The sequence below is a fragment of the Phalacrocorax aristotelis genome, chromosome 3, assembly GCF_949628215.1.
Source record: "Phalacrocorax aristotelis chromosome 3, bGulAri2.1, whole genome shotgun sequence".
NCBI classification, from domain to species: domain Eukaryota; kingdom Metazoa; phylum Chordata; class Aves; order Suliformes; family Phalacrocoracidae; genus Phalacrocorax; species Phalacrocorax aristotelis.
The window spans coordinates 92,064,438-92,081,389 of NC_134278.1; the positions used below are offsets into that span (position 1 = coordinate 92,064,438).

The 16,952-nt window shown below is 45.6% G+C and overlaps 1 protein-coding gene across 1 annotated transcript in view; it reads right to left on the minus strand.

Moving 5' to 3' along the window:
* LOC142055655 (syntabulin-like) overlaps positions 1 to 15,548 on the minus strand; it is a 55,449-nt gene extending 39,901 nt beyond the window's left edge. Inside the window, exons 1-3 of the mRNA XM_075089772.1 lie at positions 15,462 to 15,548; positions 11,863 to 12,030; positions 11,536 to 11,681 (exon numbers count right to left, since the gene is read on the minus strand). Of these exons, the coding sequence (XP_074945873.1) occupies positions 11,536 to 11,681; positions 11,863 to 12,030; positions 15,462 to 15,548 (401 nt within the window). The remainder of the gene's footprint in view (positions 1 to 11,535; positions 11,682 to 11,862; positions 12,031 to 15,461) is intronic.
* Between the last annotated feature and the right edge of the window lie 1,404 nt (positions 15,549 to 16,952).

Sequence of the window (16,952 nt, forward strand, 5' to 3'; positions counted from 1 at the left end):
GCAGAATTCACATAGACTGTGCGTAACGCAGCAATGCAATTGAAGGAGCATTATTACAGAGGCCTTCTGTCTAATTAAGTGGGTCAGGATGCTCTAATTTAAAGTTACATTTAAATGCACAGAAATACATGCAATGATACAGAATCTTACTGCAAGTAAGGTGATTTTAGGGCTTCATATTATACTTAGTATTTTTCACACACACACACACACCCCCCCCGTCCAGTACCTTTACTGGTTAGATTTAATCTAGAGAGTGCTTAGGTAATGTTTATTTTTCTAACAGTCTCATGACACAGATAGGAAACTGCTCATTAAGCATCATTCTGCCGATCTCTGTGCACTGGGGCACACTCCGACCTCAGAGACATCTGTGTGACTTAAGCATAGAGGTATCCCACTGCCAGTCCCGGCCTGGCCTGCCTGCCAGCACTTCCACAAAGGGCAGGAAACCCGTCCTGTCAATCTGAACTCTTTGCACCTGCTCCAACAAATGTAACCAGCAGGGATTTTGTGGGTGGAGCACAATGTGCGCTGCTCCACCCAAATGTCCTCACCCTCGCATTCACAAGCTCTCTGGATTTGCACTTCACAAATGATAGGGAGAAATCTTACAGAAATCTTTCTTGAAAGATTTGTTTAGATAGATAACTGATTTATATTTTTTTTTTTTATTTGCATATAGTTTTAGTTACAGAAAGGTTGGGCAAGGGTGTTGAATACAAAAGCATCAAAGGCAATATTGTCTACTTCTTCCTACAAAAAATAAGGTCATGACCTGGAAAGGGACATGCCAAGCTGACAGTTTATTACAAAGAGAAAACAGTGATAAGACCAAAAGGTTAAGGTTAACTTCTTAGAGGTACTGCTGTTAAGCAACATATACCCAGTTGTCTCCTCCTCCACTCCAGCTGAAGTCTTTTCTGTCTTACCTGAGGGTATCTCCCATACTTGTTATGAACAAACAACAAAAAAATACCTGTCGGCTGATCTGGCCTACTGACATGTTTTGGTCTCAAAAAATATAGCTTTTTTTTCCCCTTTCTCATATTACAGTTCTCATCAGCGTAAGTGCTGCCCAAGAGCGTAGTGTTAGCCAAATTGTTTCAAAACTCACACTAGTGGTATTTTATGTATTAGCTGCAAGGCCTTACATAGTAGTCTCTCTCTGCACTAGCAACTCTCTCACTCTTCAGGAAAAATTGCTTTGCTTACTTGTGAGAAAAAGACCTTTTGCTTCCAGCAGCCGACACATGGGCTTCAGGCACTGAGGTACAGCCTGTGTTGCTTGAAGAGCTAAAATTGGTTTTAACCCCTGGAAAAGAAAAGGGACGAGTAAAAACACAGTGGAAATCATAACTCAAAGGCTGTTTTAAAAATCACAATGAACAACAGGCATCATCCCTTTGCCCATCCTGTGTGAATTTTAGCAGTTGCGTGAATTTTCCAACATCCCTGATGTCAAGCACGTGATTTGTTCTGGATTTGCAACATTTCTTCAGAAGTGGCACTTAAACAAGAGCAGAGAAAAACCATTTGGACACAAACCCCTCACACTAAAGAAGCCCTTTTAGGACACGGCTAGGAACATTTGCTGTGACAACCTGTTTGCTTTCTTACAGCCGTCAATACAAGAATCAGGCTGCTCACACGGCTCCTGCAGCAGCACACAACTGTAACTGCAGATTTCGCTTGCTTTAAACCATATGAAAAGACTACGCGCTGGGGGAAAAGCCGCTTCCATTTTGGTTTCTGAGACGATGTGCACATACATGCGTATGTACATATAAATGTGTATAGGCTAATAGGGTATATGTGTCTGCGTATGTACACACATATGCAGGTTCTCGTGGCACACAGAAGGACAGTAAAGCAGCTCTAATAGCCTTAAATCAATCCAATAATCACGTGCGGCTCTCAAGTGCTTCTGGGGTGTTAAGCCATCTACCTGATTTCTGACTTTCTATGGATCACAGCTTTTATTTCCCAAGCCCTGGCATGTACAGGGAAAACCGCTTTCATTTTGCTACAATCAGTAGTAGGTAGAGCTACTAAGAAAGTCTTATCACCTGGAAAAATACCCACCCTAAAGTTAGGATTTTTTTCAGTCTGTCACTCAAATGGCAGATGTCCAAAGCCATATCTGGGCCTTACACTGCAAAGCCACAATATTGTACGATGACTTTAATCTGAGGGAATGGAAATAACTTTCCAACATCCTTTAAACAGCTGGTCGGGGCGAGCATCTCTCACCTGAGAATTTCTGGGCGCCGTCTCACGCACAGACACCCCCAGCCAGCAGCTGCAGACTTACCATGAACCCCATTTTTGCTATATTTTCCATGATGCATCTGCAGATACCATCATCCCCCACTGGGGTGGATAAACCTTCAGCTGCACAGTCTTTCTTAAATCCTTTGCAGAACTGATGGTGATGTGCACGGCTTGTACCCCAGTTGACTAGGTTTGTCGCTGTGACAATGTGATTGCGAAAGCTCACGCATCTAAGTCCCAGAACAACCCACCTAAGCAGCATTAACCATGAAAGAGGCTGCCATTTCTCAAAAACCATTTCTTTTGTCTCAACTGGCTATAACACTTGTTTTGCCCTGATCTGAGACTCCCCTGACTAAGAGGATTGTCTTACCCAACATTTCCCACAAAGGATACCACATATTGAATCATCAGCTTAAGCGGGATCTCAGTTGAAATTCATTCATACATATATTTCCATGCTGCAGCCACTCAGTGTCACAGTGCTGGCAGGCAAGACAACTTGGCACTATGCTCTGACGGAAACGCTCATGCCATGCGTAGTGGCATCCAACACTGAGAGGCCCGTCACTCTGGCCCCAGCCCACCTTGCAGCAGGCTACAAGCAGCAGCACACCCACTCCCCAGGAGCAGAGCTGTGCACCGCTCTGTGCAACGGGAAGAACAACACAGTGATGGCCAACAAAGTACTGCAACGTTTTCCAGGATTGCTTCTTGCCTGCAAGACACTGGAGTGAAATAGTGCAGTATCAAGTGCTGTCCCTGCACTTTATTGCTCAGTGGGCAACGGCACTGAGCTAAGAGAGTGCTGCAAACAGCATCATGCTTTCTGCACTGCCTTTTAGCCTCCTTGCTGCCCTGACAGCACCACTACAGTCACCTAGCTCTAGCTGACATGGAGGGGAGAGGGGAGCCTGCAACCCCACGACTGCATGCTGTGCTGCCCATGATGAGGAGTGCAGGCAGTGCCAGCTGGCACAACCCAGGCAGAGGCAGAAAAGGCAGTGAGGGTAGGTCAGACGTGTGTGCACATCTGCCCCATGGGTTGGAGGACCACTGCTTAGGGAGCTAACACCGTCCTGCCACAGCACTGCAATTGGCTGGGCAAGGTAGAACAGCTTAGGTATACTTGGTCTGCCAGGACAGTATGCAACCGCATCACATACGTACGTATGTATATGGAGCCAGTATATACATTTCTTACACAGATCCACACAATAACCATACACCACAAGCAATCTAGGAAAGAAAACCAGACTGCTCACATGCACGAACAAATGTAAGAAAAAGAAGCTGCACAGAAGTGATGAAGTCTTGCTTCAGCATTTCCGGCTTTTCTTCAGATAACACCCTTTAAAAAATGACCCATGTTGAGGGCAAAGGCTGCCAGCAGGGAATGTACTCAATTCACAGTGTCAAGCTCAGCTGACAGCGTGTTTTTGTTCCAGTCCCTGGCCTTTGACTTACTATGCGATTTACTATTACTATACATGAGACTCTTGCCTTGCACTTTGCTATAAATTTCACATCCAACAGTAACTGCGTAAATGCAGATATAATCCTGGGAGCAAGGATCAGGACTCTCGTCCACGTAGACTGCTCTATTCTTTGTGTGACAGAGAAGCTGCTCCCATGTGCTCTGCCACTGCCCATGTCCGACAGATACCCTCTACTACCACGAGGTCTAAAGCCAGTGGAGGAAGCTGATGATGCTCTGTAGGTTGCAGTGGTTGAGAACTCTTGTGAGAGGTGTGGATTTGAACTCCTTTGGTCTAAGGAGGGCACTGAACTCAGATCTTTTCCCCGAGCTCTACTTGCTCAGCTGCCACACAAAACAGGGTGGGTGGTAGCACCAGTGCTGGCCGTAGTTCAAAGCAATGAAACGTGCTGGTTGCTGGCACTCACAGAGGTGGTCTGGCTCTGGTACAGAGGTTCAGAGTGAATGTGAGGCACGTGCATGGGCGCAAGCAGGGTACAAGTAGGTGGCCAAATCTGGGAGACGGGCACGCCTCTCTGGCCTCTCCTGTGGACTGGTAGAAGTGCGTTCCTGCCTGGCATGCTCTCTGCTGTGAATCTTGGATTGTAGTACCTAACCACCCCCTCTTATTTTATATGCAGTTTAGTCATCAAGCTCAGACTTGCAAGTTGTGCTCCCAGAATGACAGTGAGAACCTGAGCACAGCAATGCCTGGCATCAGCATCCCCTCCCCTATCCCACTGCGCTGGCCAAAGAAGCTATCACTTATCACTCTTGGGTGGACATCTACCTGACTGCTTGCCTGTGCCCTCTCATCAGACAGATCTGTTAATCATGTTGCAGCTGATTGCACAGCGCAGTAACAGCTGATAAATTTGCAGCTGGCAAACATGCAGTCAGAGAAGACGTGGAGCAAAACTTTCAGTGTGGGTGACCATCAACTGTTCAAACCTGCTGGGTGAGGAGACTTCCAGCTCAATACCAGGCAGAAGACTTTGGGGAAGAACTTCAACGCAGGTCCTGCTTCCCTGCATTTAGATCTAAACTTGATTTTACTTGATCCCCTCAATTCATACTGCTGGTTGTGTGATCTAAACTAATTATGTATCTTGGTTTTTGCTCATCTAGTTCACCTACTTTTCTTACTTTGGAAGAAAGTTTGTTTTCAAATAATCAAAATTTATCTCATTAAGCAGTTTTCCAATCTCATCTAAATACTATAGCTTTGGTAGTAATCTGAACTGCATTCATGCAAAGTATAAGCACTGCAGATCTCAAAATAAATATGGAATGTGGCTTGTGCATGCTGTGAAACCGCAGTCAGTCAAGCTCATCTCTAAAAACAGTAGCTACAAACTAATTACTGAGATTGGCTGAGAGCCATCATGTAGACTCTGCATATCACTGTATCCTGAGCCAGCATTTTTCTTCATTGTTTTTAATTCATGGATTTGCAGAGCAGCCACGAGCAGATGTTGGAACAGACAAAGAGCATTACAAGGTGGGTTTTTTTTCCTGCTTTATGTACCTTACAGAGATTCTTCGTACGGAAATTCGCCTGACCTAGTTATTTTTTGTGATTCTATATGCAGTTTGAGCTCTTCTAACACCACTTTAGAACAGCTGCCAGCAATTTTCCCTTCTCATCCTGAAATGACCTTTGTTGGGGGAACACATGTTCATGGAGAAGAGAACATTCTGGACAACTTATCTTTCTGTTCAAACCAAAAGGCTCTTTCGGTCAGAGATGGAAGGATGCTACTTTGCTACTCCAACCTCATTAGAAACATTGAGACTGGAGGTTCAAGAAATACCAATAGATGTATAACATGATACTCAACTTGTATATGACAGTTTTGGAAAAACGTCCGTGATGTGTAAATCCACCTACGGACAAGTCTTTAACAAGGAAGCATGTGGTGTCACCTCAGGAGTTTTCTCATATGCCTGGCAGTACTACCTGGTCTGCTTGAATAGAAATGAATAGGCTGGTCAGAAGTACTTTTAGAAGCTGGAAAACATAATCTTTGCAGGGATGACTTAACAGGACACAGAAAGGGAGTGAACTCCGTCATAGACTAGGTCAACATCCCAGCCGTCCCGTTATGTTGGTGGCAGAAGTTTAACAAAGGGCTTTCAGAGGCCTCTTCAACACATCTCCTAAATCTGGGTCCAATGCACAAGGAGGAGAGAGGCTGGCTGGTGCACAGCAACAAACCCCGCAGGCATGCATTCACAGCAGCAAATGCTGCAGGTATGTGTCCACAGCATATATGCAAACGCACGAAATCACATGCTCAACCTGATTCAGCTGAAAGCTTTTGCACAATCACCCTTAATATAAGGCACATGGTTTTCATTCTAATGTGCATAAAACATTTTAAATCAGTTTTACATGTTTTCAACAGGGAAGAGAAAACCACCAGAATGAGAAACATATCTGAGAGGTAACTAACTAAGCAGCCCTGCAATCCCAGGATCAAAAGCAAAATTTGTCATAAAGCTAGTCAAACATTTACTGTAACGCACACCTTGAAATTATTACAAAAAACTAATAGAGATCAAGTGCCATCTACTGAAACGAACAGTAAAACCCTACCCAGTATATTGATTGGTTGCCTAAACTATATTTCTATAGTTATAAAGAAAGACAAGGTGGGTCTCAAAGCAATGAATGTCAAGTTACGACTGCTGTCATTTGCTTGTTTTTCCCCCCAGTAGCACTCTTAGCATTAAGGAACACTAAGGACAGACATGAAGCCTGTGCTTTTTCAGCCTATTAATCCTTGAGGGTTTGCGGTCACACCGTATTCTGCCAACTTGAACAAAGACTCACAGCGTGCCAGGTGCCCAGACTTCGAAAGTCAACAACTTCCTATTACTTAGAGAATTTCAGAAGGGAGGAACAGATGACCTGTAATGAAATGCCTCAACATGGAAGCAAGACAAGGCTTGTAATCCAAATAAAATACAAAACAAACTCTGCAGAATTTTCATTTCCTTTAAACACAGCTTACATAACAGTACACCTAAGATACAGTATTATATGGTACATCTACTGTTTTGTTACAGCACATTAAAAGTAATATATTTCAAGCTCCTTGGGGAAGCGATGTCCACCTTGCAGCGGCTGGAGCAGGATTTATGAAAGGATGCCAGGGCCCCAGCTCCACGGGGGGAATTTTGGAAGTAGCGCTCTCCCTATCTGCCACCTCACTTGAGAAGTCCCGCTCTCAATCAGCAGAGTGTCTCAGCTATGTGAAACTCTTGTTTCTGGGCATGCCTAGAAGCAGGTCAGCTTTAAAAGAGCTCGGTGCCTGGCTCCTCTCCAAAGACCAGGGTGGGTGTTTCACACTACACAAAAGACATCAGGGTCCACACAAAAGCAGCCCAAGCAAAGCTCTCTTCTGCTCTCTGCTTTACTGGAGAAAGGATCCACCTGGGATTTTCAGGGCCAGATTTTAGCTTTGAACTGGGAGGAGGCTGCACATCATCTCCCCATCACACCACCTGGGACACGCACTGCGTCCAGCTGTAAGAACCAGGGGAGGAGATGGGGTTCCTGTCCTCTCAGCTTATCAGGGCCTTCTCCAGCTCCTCCACAGATTCACCCAGTTTAGGGTGCCTGCACGTCTTTGTCACCCGTTGCTACATACATAGTGGAATCCAAACAGGCCTGAATTTCCCACAGCTCCCCTGCCTCCATCAGGAGACCTTGCCTAACCCCTGCACCCAACACACCTGAGAAAAGTAAGTTCTACAATCTAGAGTTTTGGGCAAAGTTGGGCAACCTCTGTCTAGTTGCTCTATCAGATGCTGGGTTTTATTTTCTTTTCATAATTGTGGTTTATTTATTGGAACAGGGACTGGGCATGCATTTCCCCCTTCTTCCAGGCTCTTCCTAATCTCGGAATCATAACGACAGGTGAGGACCAAAAGAGATTGAAGGCATCTAAAACACAGCTTCCCCAGGATTTATATAGCTAGGTACGTAAAAGCAAGCAAATGTTCAAAATGCCACCGCTATCTGCAAAGTCCTGCTTAGTTGTTTATGGCTGAGTTTCCACTGTTGAGCCCATTAACCACCAACTTCCCCAATGTCCATATACCACAGTGAAACCAAATCAGTCAGATTTGCATGGCTAAGATAAAGACGTTCCCTTAGCTTTCTATGCCTGCATACAAATACAGATATATAAACAGAAGGAATATAGAGACATATCCACTCAACACTGATCAAAAAGGATTAAAAGATGTCACTCTAAAGCACAAAAAAAAAAATTTCTGAGTGATTTGGTCACCAAAAAACAAAGTTCAGAGAGCACTGAAACTATTTCTGATTTTAATTCAAACATGGCCAGATAATGGAAAAACAGAATTTTCTACTTTCTGTCTGAAATGATGCTTAAATTTTGAGAACTGTCAAATTCCTTTCTTCTTTTAAAAAAGGGGTACAAGTCTTTTGATATTTTTATTGCTTTAATTTAACTAATTCCTAATTAAAACTAAATCCTTTCCGTTTTTTAATTTAAAAAAAATTACATTTAAAAATTAAAATTAAATAAATTGATTTAATTAAATAATTTTTAAAATATAAAATTTAAAATTTAAAAATAAATTTAAAATTTATTGAATTAAATTAAGTACATTAATTAAAGCCTTAAAATATCTCTAAGCATTCTAAATATTTTAGATTGAAGATTGTCTTTGTTCAGTCTGAGAGAAAGGCTTTCTTTAATGTTTTGATTTGGTCAACAACAATGATGACAGGATTACAGGGCACTGTTTATGAAGGAAGATTAAGGGAATACAATTTGTGTATTCTAATCAGTCTGGCAACACTCTATCATGGGGAGGAGGAATACAGCTGGAAAACTGTAAAGAAAAGCATTTAAGAGCAACACAGGATTCTGGCTTTTGCTTCATTTGCTGCAGTAGATACACAAACTGAAAAGCCTGCTCCAGCTTGACCTCACACATATTTTAAAACAAATACTTAAGAGCGTGCAGTGTGTGTAGCATCGGTTTCTCTTATTTGACTCATATTCCATAACGAATGAGCAGAAGAGAGAAAAAAAGCTTCTTAAATATAAAAAAGACTTTTTTTTTTTTTACTAAAGATCACAGCTCTTGCCATCTTCCATACCTGCCTCAACTCTGACCTCTAAACCTCAGTGCCCTTCTTACGCCAGGAGCTCAGCCACCTTTTCCAGATGGAGGAGGAGCATGTCCCCACAGTCCCCAGGAGACCTGCATCTCTATCAAAAGGCATTTGGCACTAAAAGGTGAATTGGCTGGCACAGGTCTCACCTTGTCCAACAGCCCAGCGGCTGAGGCGCTCCCTGCAATAGTCCCATATCTGCATCCCCTACTTACTCAGATTTGCAGTTGGAGCCGTGGCTTTCTCACGGACCACGCGCAAGGCTGAGCTTGAGGTTGCAGGCGTCCTGAGGCGAGAATCTCCCTTTAACAGTTGGCGTCCCACTTTCAGGAGATCTGGAGTGGTATCAGGACAATTAATGGGCCAGAGAGAGAGAGAGAGAGAGAGAGAAGAGTTATGGTGTGCCTGCTGGGTACTTGGCTTCAAACCCCCAGTACAAGAGTAACTAGATTATACAAAGTGGAAGAGCTTCCCTGGGAGCAGACTCCCTGCATCCCCTCAGCCTGCTCAGCGGCCTGCTACTAGGGCACTCGTCTCCTTTGTGCTCAAGTCCAGCCTCCAAAAGAGGCAAACAGACCTAAGGAGAAGTTTCTTTTCCCTTTACTGAACTAAGTAACAGGCATCTCCTTTTAATGTTCTTTTCCTTTGTCAGGAAGGACATAAGCACCTAAGTGCGCAAGATTTGTGCCCGAGACCCTGAATTGTAGGTGGCCTGTGCCACCAGCCCAGAGCTGAGCAGATCATTGCTTAGGACAGATGGGATTCAGGCTTTCGCCTTTTACTTGCCCATTCCTCCTTTGTAACTTGCTGACTTCTTTTCGGGATCCTCTATTATCTCTGTGATGTCTGGGTGCCTGCTGCAGCCCGAGAGTCTTCTGAACAAAAGGAGATATATGTCTTGAGGGGCCTCAGCCCAACCAAGCAACATCAACAATAATTTTTTAGAAAGGGTGGATCATACAATCTGTGACATTTTTCTAGAACACTTTAATTTAACAGGAACTTGCAGATTTGGGTTCAAAAATACAAAAACACTTGAAAGCCAAAACAGTCTTTGTAGGTGCTACTTTGTTTATTCGTCTTTGAAAGAAATACGTGGCCCTTTGAATATGTTATCCACACCAATTCAACTCAATTTGTTGAAATTCAAACTCTAAATCTAAAACATATAAAAATCCTAAATAAAAAACCATACCGCTATGCTCATAATTTTTCAAAGATGCTTTTTCAGCATCTTTTGCTGAAAATATTTGTCTTCCAATTATATTCCGTTCTTATCTCTTGGAAGTTATACAGCACTTTTTTCACTTCAGTGCAATTCAGTTAGCTTATACCCTAAAAATTCTTCACTCCTGCTAACAGAATTCATGGTGCAACGGGAGATACAGGCTGTCCATGTGCAATGCTAGGTGCCTTGGGCAGCGGTCCTCAGAAACAGGACAAACGGACAGTGCCCAAGCCTATGAGGGATGAACAGGAGAGGAAGAGGCATCTAATTAGACTTACTTGAAGATCCAAGCGTGATCTTCAAACACAAACTTTCTTCCGCAAATGAATGTCTAAGACTGGGTTTCCTTTCTGTTAAACAAAACAAAACAAAACAAAAAAAAAGAAAAAGAAAAAGAAAAGAGACAGAAACCATACTTGGCTTCAGTAAAGGCTAACAGCAGAGCTGTCATAGACCTGATGAGGAACACAGGAGATTGGGGTGGGATTCATCTGACTAAGCATGGATGTCTCTAATGTAGACACCCATGTCTGAGCCAGCCTCGGTCCCATATTTAGGCAACCGAGAGTTCGTCAATATAACCAGTGAGTTCAAGGTACTCCCTCACCCCCGAAACAGCTCCCACAACGGCCAGGAGAGAAATGGCAGATTCACCTGTTCAAGCTGTTCCACTTCTGACCAGCGATGGGACCAGTCACTGGAGCAGACAAGGGGGGCGCCCCCCCATCTGCAGCCCACAGCTCCTGAAGGTTGTCTAAGGAGACCCGTAGATTCGGTTTTCACCTCTTCTGAATCACAAATACCAAGGGATTTACCCCAGGCAGAGGAGCCCCAGCGGGATCCGCCGCCTGCGCTGGGTCCGTTGACCCAACTGGCAGGGACCGGTCAAAAACTGCCACAGGGGGGACCCAGGCGTTCCGATGCACGCGGAGGGGGCTGGGCTATGCAAATGAGGGAACCCCCCAGCAGCCGCTTCCCCCCTGCTGCCAGCCGCCAGACCTCACAGCACCAGCTGCTACAACACACCAAGCCTTCACAGGGTGACGCCTCTCTGTGCTCAACTCCGGGATGCAAGCTTCGAGGTTAGCGCGGGCTTCAGCCTGGGCACGGCGTCCTCGCTCACGGAGGGCGACATGCGCGTGCTCATTTCCCTCTGAAAGAGTTAAAAATAACATTAGAAACCCTCAAGCTGACACAACAACATCTTCAACTCGTTTAAACTAGACACAGGAGATGTTTCTGTGATCCTAGTTTTTAAGAACAAAAATACATGCTTTTTTGAGCCTTCAGCCGTTTTAAAAACCATTAGGTGCTGCCACCTCCTGCACATCAGCCCTCCTGCATTGCTTTGCCCTCTCCTGCTGCGTTGCTTTGCCCTCTCCTTCCCCTGCTTGCCAGGCACTCACCACAGCAGCAACATTCTCCTGGTAGACGGTCATCATCACGGCGTTGGCAGGACCAAAGCTGATATAGGTGGAGTAGGCTTCCAACACGGCCATACTGAGGTAGAACAGAGATGCTGTCTCCTGGCAGATGACAGCCTAAGAACCAAGGATGACACAGTCATTCCCAGGAGGGAGCACACTGCAAAGGGGGGAAAAAAGGAACCCACACAAGCAAGCCCCAGCCGGCAATTTGGTGTGCAGTAGCAGCAAAGGAGACCATTGTATACCAGTGGTACCACGGAGGGGAGAGGCCCTGAGGTTTGTCCCATCCACTTACCAAGGTGACCCAGGAGCTACTGCCCCCATGTGCACCGCAGATGTAGAGGCACAGGAGGGTGATGGACATGACAAAGCAGAACACAGAGACAAACATCACCCAGCCTTGCAGCATGGGTAACTGGACCTTCGAGGATGCCACCAGGATCCAGACAAGGCCCCCAAAGATCTGCAAGTGAAAGTGGGAGAGAAAGCAAGCATGGGGTAAATCGGCTTATCCAGGGCAGAGCCAAAGGCCACGCACACCTCTGGCGCTAGCACTGCACATGGCAATAGCGCAGGGATACCTCTGAGTTCTTCCCAGCCTCCACTTGAAACTGGGTATTTAGCTGGGAGCACCTGCCTCTGATCTTGACCCAAAAAAAGCCTGCCTGTGGCCCTGCCTCCTGGTGTCACTGCCATTCATGCCCTCCCCACATCAGTGTGCTCAGGAGGCTGGTTCAGACATTTCTGAAGGCTGGTGTCGATGAACAGGGAAGCTTATCCCAGTAGGGCATGTTTGCTTCACACCCAGTGTGGCAGATACCTGAAAGGAGTGCTGTCAAAGGCAGCTCAGCTGCACAAACAGCACAGACATGGCCTTAATGAAGGCCACGTGAAAATGTTACCCTGAAAGGAGAGAGAACAAGCTGAAGAGAGGCAATACCGCCAGTTTTACTCTCTGGTAGGGGAAATAAGGTTGGGGCTCCCAGCTTCTCCTGGGAAGGAGGACTTGTATTGCTGCTCCAGCTATTTGGGTCTTCCTTCGCTGGCTACACCAGAGCTGCACAATGCACCAGCTGCTGCTCCAGTCGCAGGTGGGACCCCATTCTTCTCACCCAGGCTTGGGAGTTTGCCTTGGGTTTTTTGGTGGGATGGGGAACGCAAGGACAGCTACATCTAGGCTCTACCTTTTCTCCACCAGCAGATTCCTACACCAGAGGATGAGAGCACAATGTCCAATGCTGCAGAATGTTGAGCTGCAAACGGTGTCTTTGCACTACAACACACTCAGCAGCTTTTCTCTGCCTCAAATCAGCCCAGTTGTTTCTTGAACCTGTGCAAAGTTTAGTCTATGCAGCATCCTATGATGAGGAGTTTCTCGGCTGAACGCACACTGCGTGGAGACTGGTGCTGCTGTGGGGACCTATCCCTCATCACTGGCTGGTCTTGGGCTCGCAGGCAAATCTCCAGAGGTAAGACAGCCTCACTGACTCTAAGAGCATTCTGATCGCCAGTGTATCCCAGGCCAGCCTTTGCCACCATCCAAGTGCCAACTCATACAGATCACGGCATTTCCATTTCCTTGGAGGCTTTTTGCAAGTGGAGAAAAACGTTTCTGATTTACAATACTCAGAAAATGTTACATCATTTGTGTCACCCACATTTGTAGGAAAGTTCATTGGTTACATTACACAAATTGATACATTAAATCAAGGATGCGGTTGAGACCTTGCAAATATCTGAGTGCAAATAGGTTGTCCAAAGTGCTGCTGTTTTGCTGCCTCTAATAACAACCAAAGACTGACACTTGAAAACTAATCCAGTCCCTGTAATAAATCGTGCAATGACACCATGAGTGCGTTGCAGCTAAAGGTCCTGGAGAAAACCTCACCGCTGCTCCATTCAAATCCAACACAAGTGGGGTGAGATAAGAGGTTGGGGGAAGAAGTATCACTTCTCATTTCTTACCACTCCCCAACTCTCCTTTCTGCAGGATGCGATTTCTCACTCAGACAAGTATGTTTGCGTGGTTTGATTACTGGCTTTGGTTCAGAAGAGTCATAAAAATGAGGAAAGGGTCAAGAGGCTTCCAATAAACACACAGCAGGTTGGGGACAACAGTCTGAGGAAAAAAAGTCTTTTAAATAGCCTTTACAAAGCAAACATATCTGCTTTCAGCTCATTTCAGCTTTTCCACCTAGGCCTGGCTATCCAGATATGCAGAAGACTCTTCAAATGAAATAGATTACAAGAATGAAACCCAGCCTCACAGAATAAAAATGGTAGCTCTTAATCAGCACACCCCGATGTGGCAATCGTATGAGCTGTGGGCAGGACCTTCTGGCTTTTTCGCATCTGTCTTAGCATTTGAAATGACAAATATTTTTGTGGTTACCATATTAGTCCGCTGCAGGCAACCTTGGATTCCGCTACGGACTGAGAAACTCTTTGTCCTTCTGAATGCTGTGATATGAGGCAGCTGCCCCTTTTGTACACAGAGATAATACAGCTGGACGACCTAGAGTCATAACGCCTCCAGAGATGGAGAAATCCAGTTATGCAACATTCTTCTTTCCCAGGTGGTTCCTGAGCCTTTAGGATGCACATTTCCAGATCTTACCCAAACCAGAGGATAGGGTGCTTATTTTCGTCTCATTAAGCAAGCTGCCTTGCCAAATCCCCTGGAGAAAGGGATTACAAACAGTTCAAGGCACAGCCACAACCGTAATATGCTGATGCCAACAGCATGTTCAGCACCAGGACCACCGTAACCCAGTGGTAGAGGTGGCTGGCAAGTGTCTGCCCCACCAGAACCTCCACAGGGACTTTGTACCCACCTTCATGCAGCTGCAGGAAACCTAGACCATGCTCTCAGGCCCTGGGCAGAGACCAAGTGCCCAGAGCGTATTTGGAGGAGCTGAGGCAAACTTCTCCTTATACATCAGTAACGCCTGCTTTACTCCAATTCTTCTTTGCTCGACAGCTAGGAGAATGAAGTAAGTGCTGTAAATCCCAGGAGTGTGGACTGACTTGGGTGGCAAGGAAGGATTTGGTCACAAAGGGCAAAGTTGAAGTTTTAGCATTAAGTGATCTGAGTGCCATTCTACAACCCTCAGCCAAGCCCCTCAGTGCTGGATGAAAGTACTCAGGCTTTGGAACAAGCCTCTCAAACTGTTGTGAGAAGAGCAGGCTTCATGGGCAGAAGACACAGGAAAAAGACTTTAGTTGAAACTTTCCATCTTCTAGTCAGTGCTCGCAGCAACTGCTTTTAATCACCTGTGCCAAACCTATTAAGATTATGATCTTCTCCTGCTTAAGGAAACTACAATATGGGAAGAAGTTATAAGGTGTTTGTTCACTCTTTGCTCACCCACTGTTGCCCACGCACCCAGGTCCAGCGCTCTGTGTCTTCAGCTCTGGAACACTGCAGCTGAGCAGAATGGCTTCAGCAGCCTTGAGTCTTTGCTGCTGTGAACAATTACTTCATCTTGCCTTTAGCCCCTGCTTTAAGCAAACCATTTATCTTCTGCCTGTTTCAGCTGCTAAAATCATCTTCCAATTAATTAATCGGCTCAAATTGGCAACCTAGTTTAAACCTACCAGCAACCCCTTCCATTTTGTTAGGCAGGAGATTACAAAATGTTTACAGATACACCACAAAAATCCCCTGCAGACTAAAGGAGAGCTTCAGAGCTCCCAGCTCAGGGCTTGTGCTTTTCTCTGAGAGTGATCTAGGCACCAGGGGCTGCCCTCAGACCCCTACGGCTCAGAGACCTGGCACGGGTCCTGAACCACATGCTTTGTATGAGGTCTCATCCCTCAGGCACCTGCAGCATGAAGCGTGCTGGATGCCCTGCAAACAGGATCTGCCCTCCCCAGGAAGAAGCCAGAACTCACAATTTCAGGAATGAAGAGCACATCTGGAAAAGTTGTCAGAACAGCCAGGCCGCTGGGCAAAGAAGTGGTGGAAGTTGCTGAGGACATTGTGAGCCTCTCCCACGGTGACTGTCAGCTGCTCTGGCTCTAGCTGCTGGAGGTAGCTGCCAAATGCAACCTTCTTCCCTCCCTCTTTTCCTTCCTTCTGTCCCTCCCCTTCTTCCTGCTCTTCCTCCTGCCCTCACTCCTTCCTGTTGGCAGATGAAGAAAGCTGTGAATGGCACGGGTGTGGCCAAACCCTGTGACCAGGGGCTACTTGGTGGCTGATGGGAGCCACATGGGAGGTTTTCAGGAGATGTGAGGAGCCCTGAGGCATTTTGAGCACAGCTGTCTGTACACAAGCTGAGCGTGCAGGGCAAGTCCCTGGCTGGTGGTGGGTGGCACTGCCTTATACCTGAGGGCAGTAGGGAAGACCTGTACACATCCAGACAGGCAACCTCTCATCCCCTTTATTTGCACAGTAAATCAGCTTGTCCGCCACCCACATGAGCTGTCCACAGCAGCTGCCACAAGGGCAGCTGGTGGACAGGGCAAGACAGGACATGACAGCTACTGGCAAAGAGCAGGGCTGAGAAACCTCTCACAGATGGACATGCGGTCCCAAGACAAGGGCAGTTGAATCGCAGGATGAACCACTTCTATCATCTCAGAGGGAGATTGGATATGCCAAGGTAAGAAAAATGACATAAAATAAAGAGATTTCCCAAGCCATTTGGCTTTTTCCATGACATCAATCCCTTGGCAGCCCTTTCACAACCACACCAACGCTGGGCCTCTCTGCTTGCTTTGCCATGTAAGTGGCAACCTTGCCAGAGCCCAGCAACAAAGTGGACACTCACCTGCTAGGGCTCCAACAAATAAATGACCGGGACCGAAACCTGTTGACAGTTCATCACTGCGCAACCCTGGAAGAGTGCATCTTCTTGGTTTTTTGGGGGTATTTTAAATCAGCTTCAGTAAAATGTCTCTTAGATTTGTAAATCTTTAGGAAGAACAAACATTGCATAATGCAGGTGAAGTGCTTGGAAATGTTCTGACTTAAATGTTGTTGACATGTAAAATTGTCTGAAACCTCAAAATTGAATGTTACGGTTAAAAAAGGAGGAGAGAATTGTTGGGGTTTTCCTTGCTGAAGAGTAGTAGTGCTGTGTTAATTTTTAAGGACAATTTCATACTGAAGGGGCTAAGATTGTAAACCTTTGAAAAGCCCACTCGTGATTTGCATTTTGGATTTGTTTTGAAATCTAAAAATTATTAATATTTTAGCGCTCTGTCTTTGCTCTTTTCTCTTGAGCTGTGGAGTTGTTTAGGACACTTGATGTAGTATATGTACATAGATCTGTCTTGTTCTTTTGTGTAATTCTTTTTGTAAGGTATTACGCTTACTTGTTACAAGTACAGTAATCAAGTACTCCATACAAAGTCTCAGATGATTTTTTTAGCAAGGTTGAT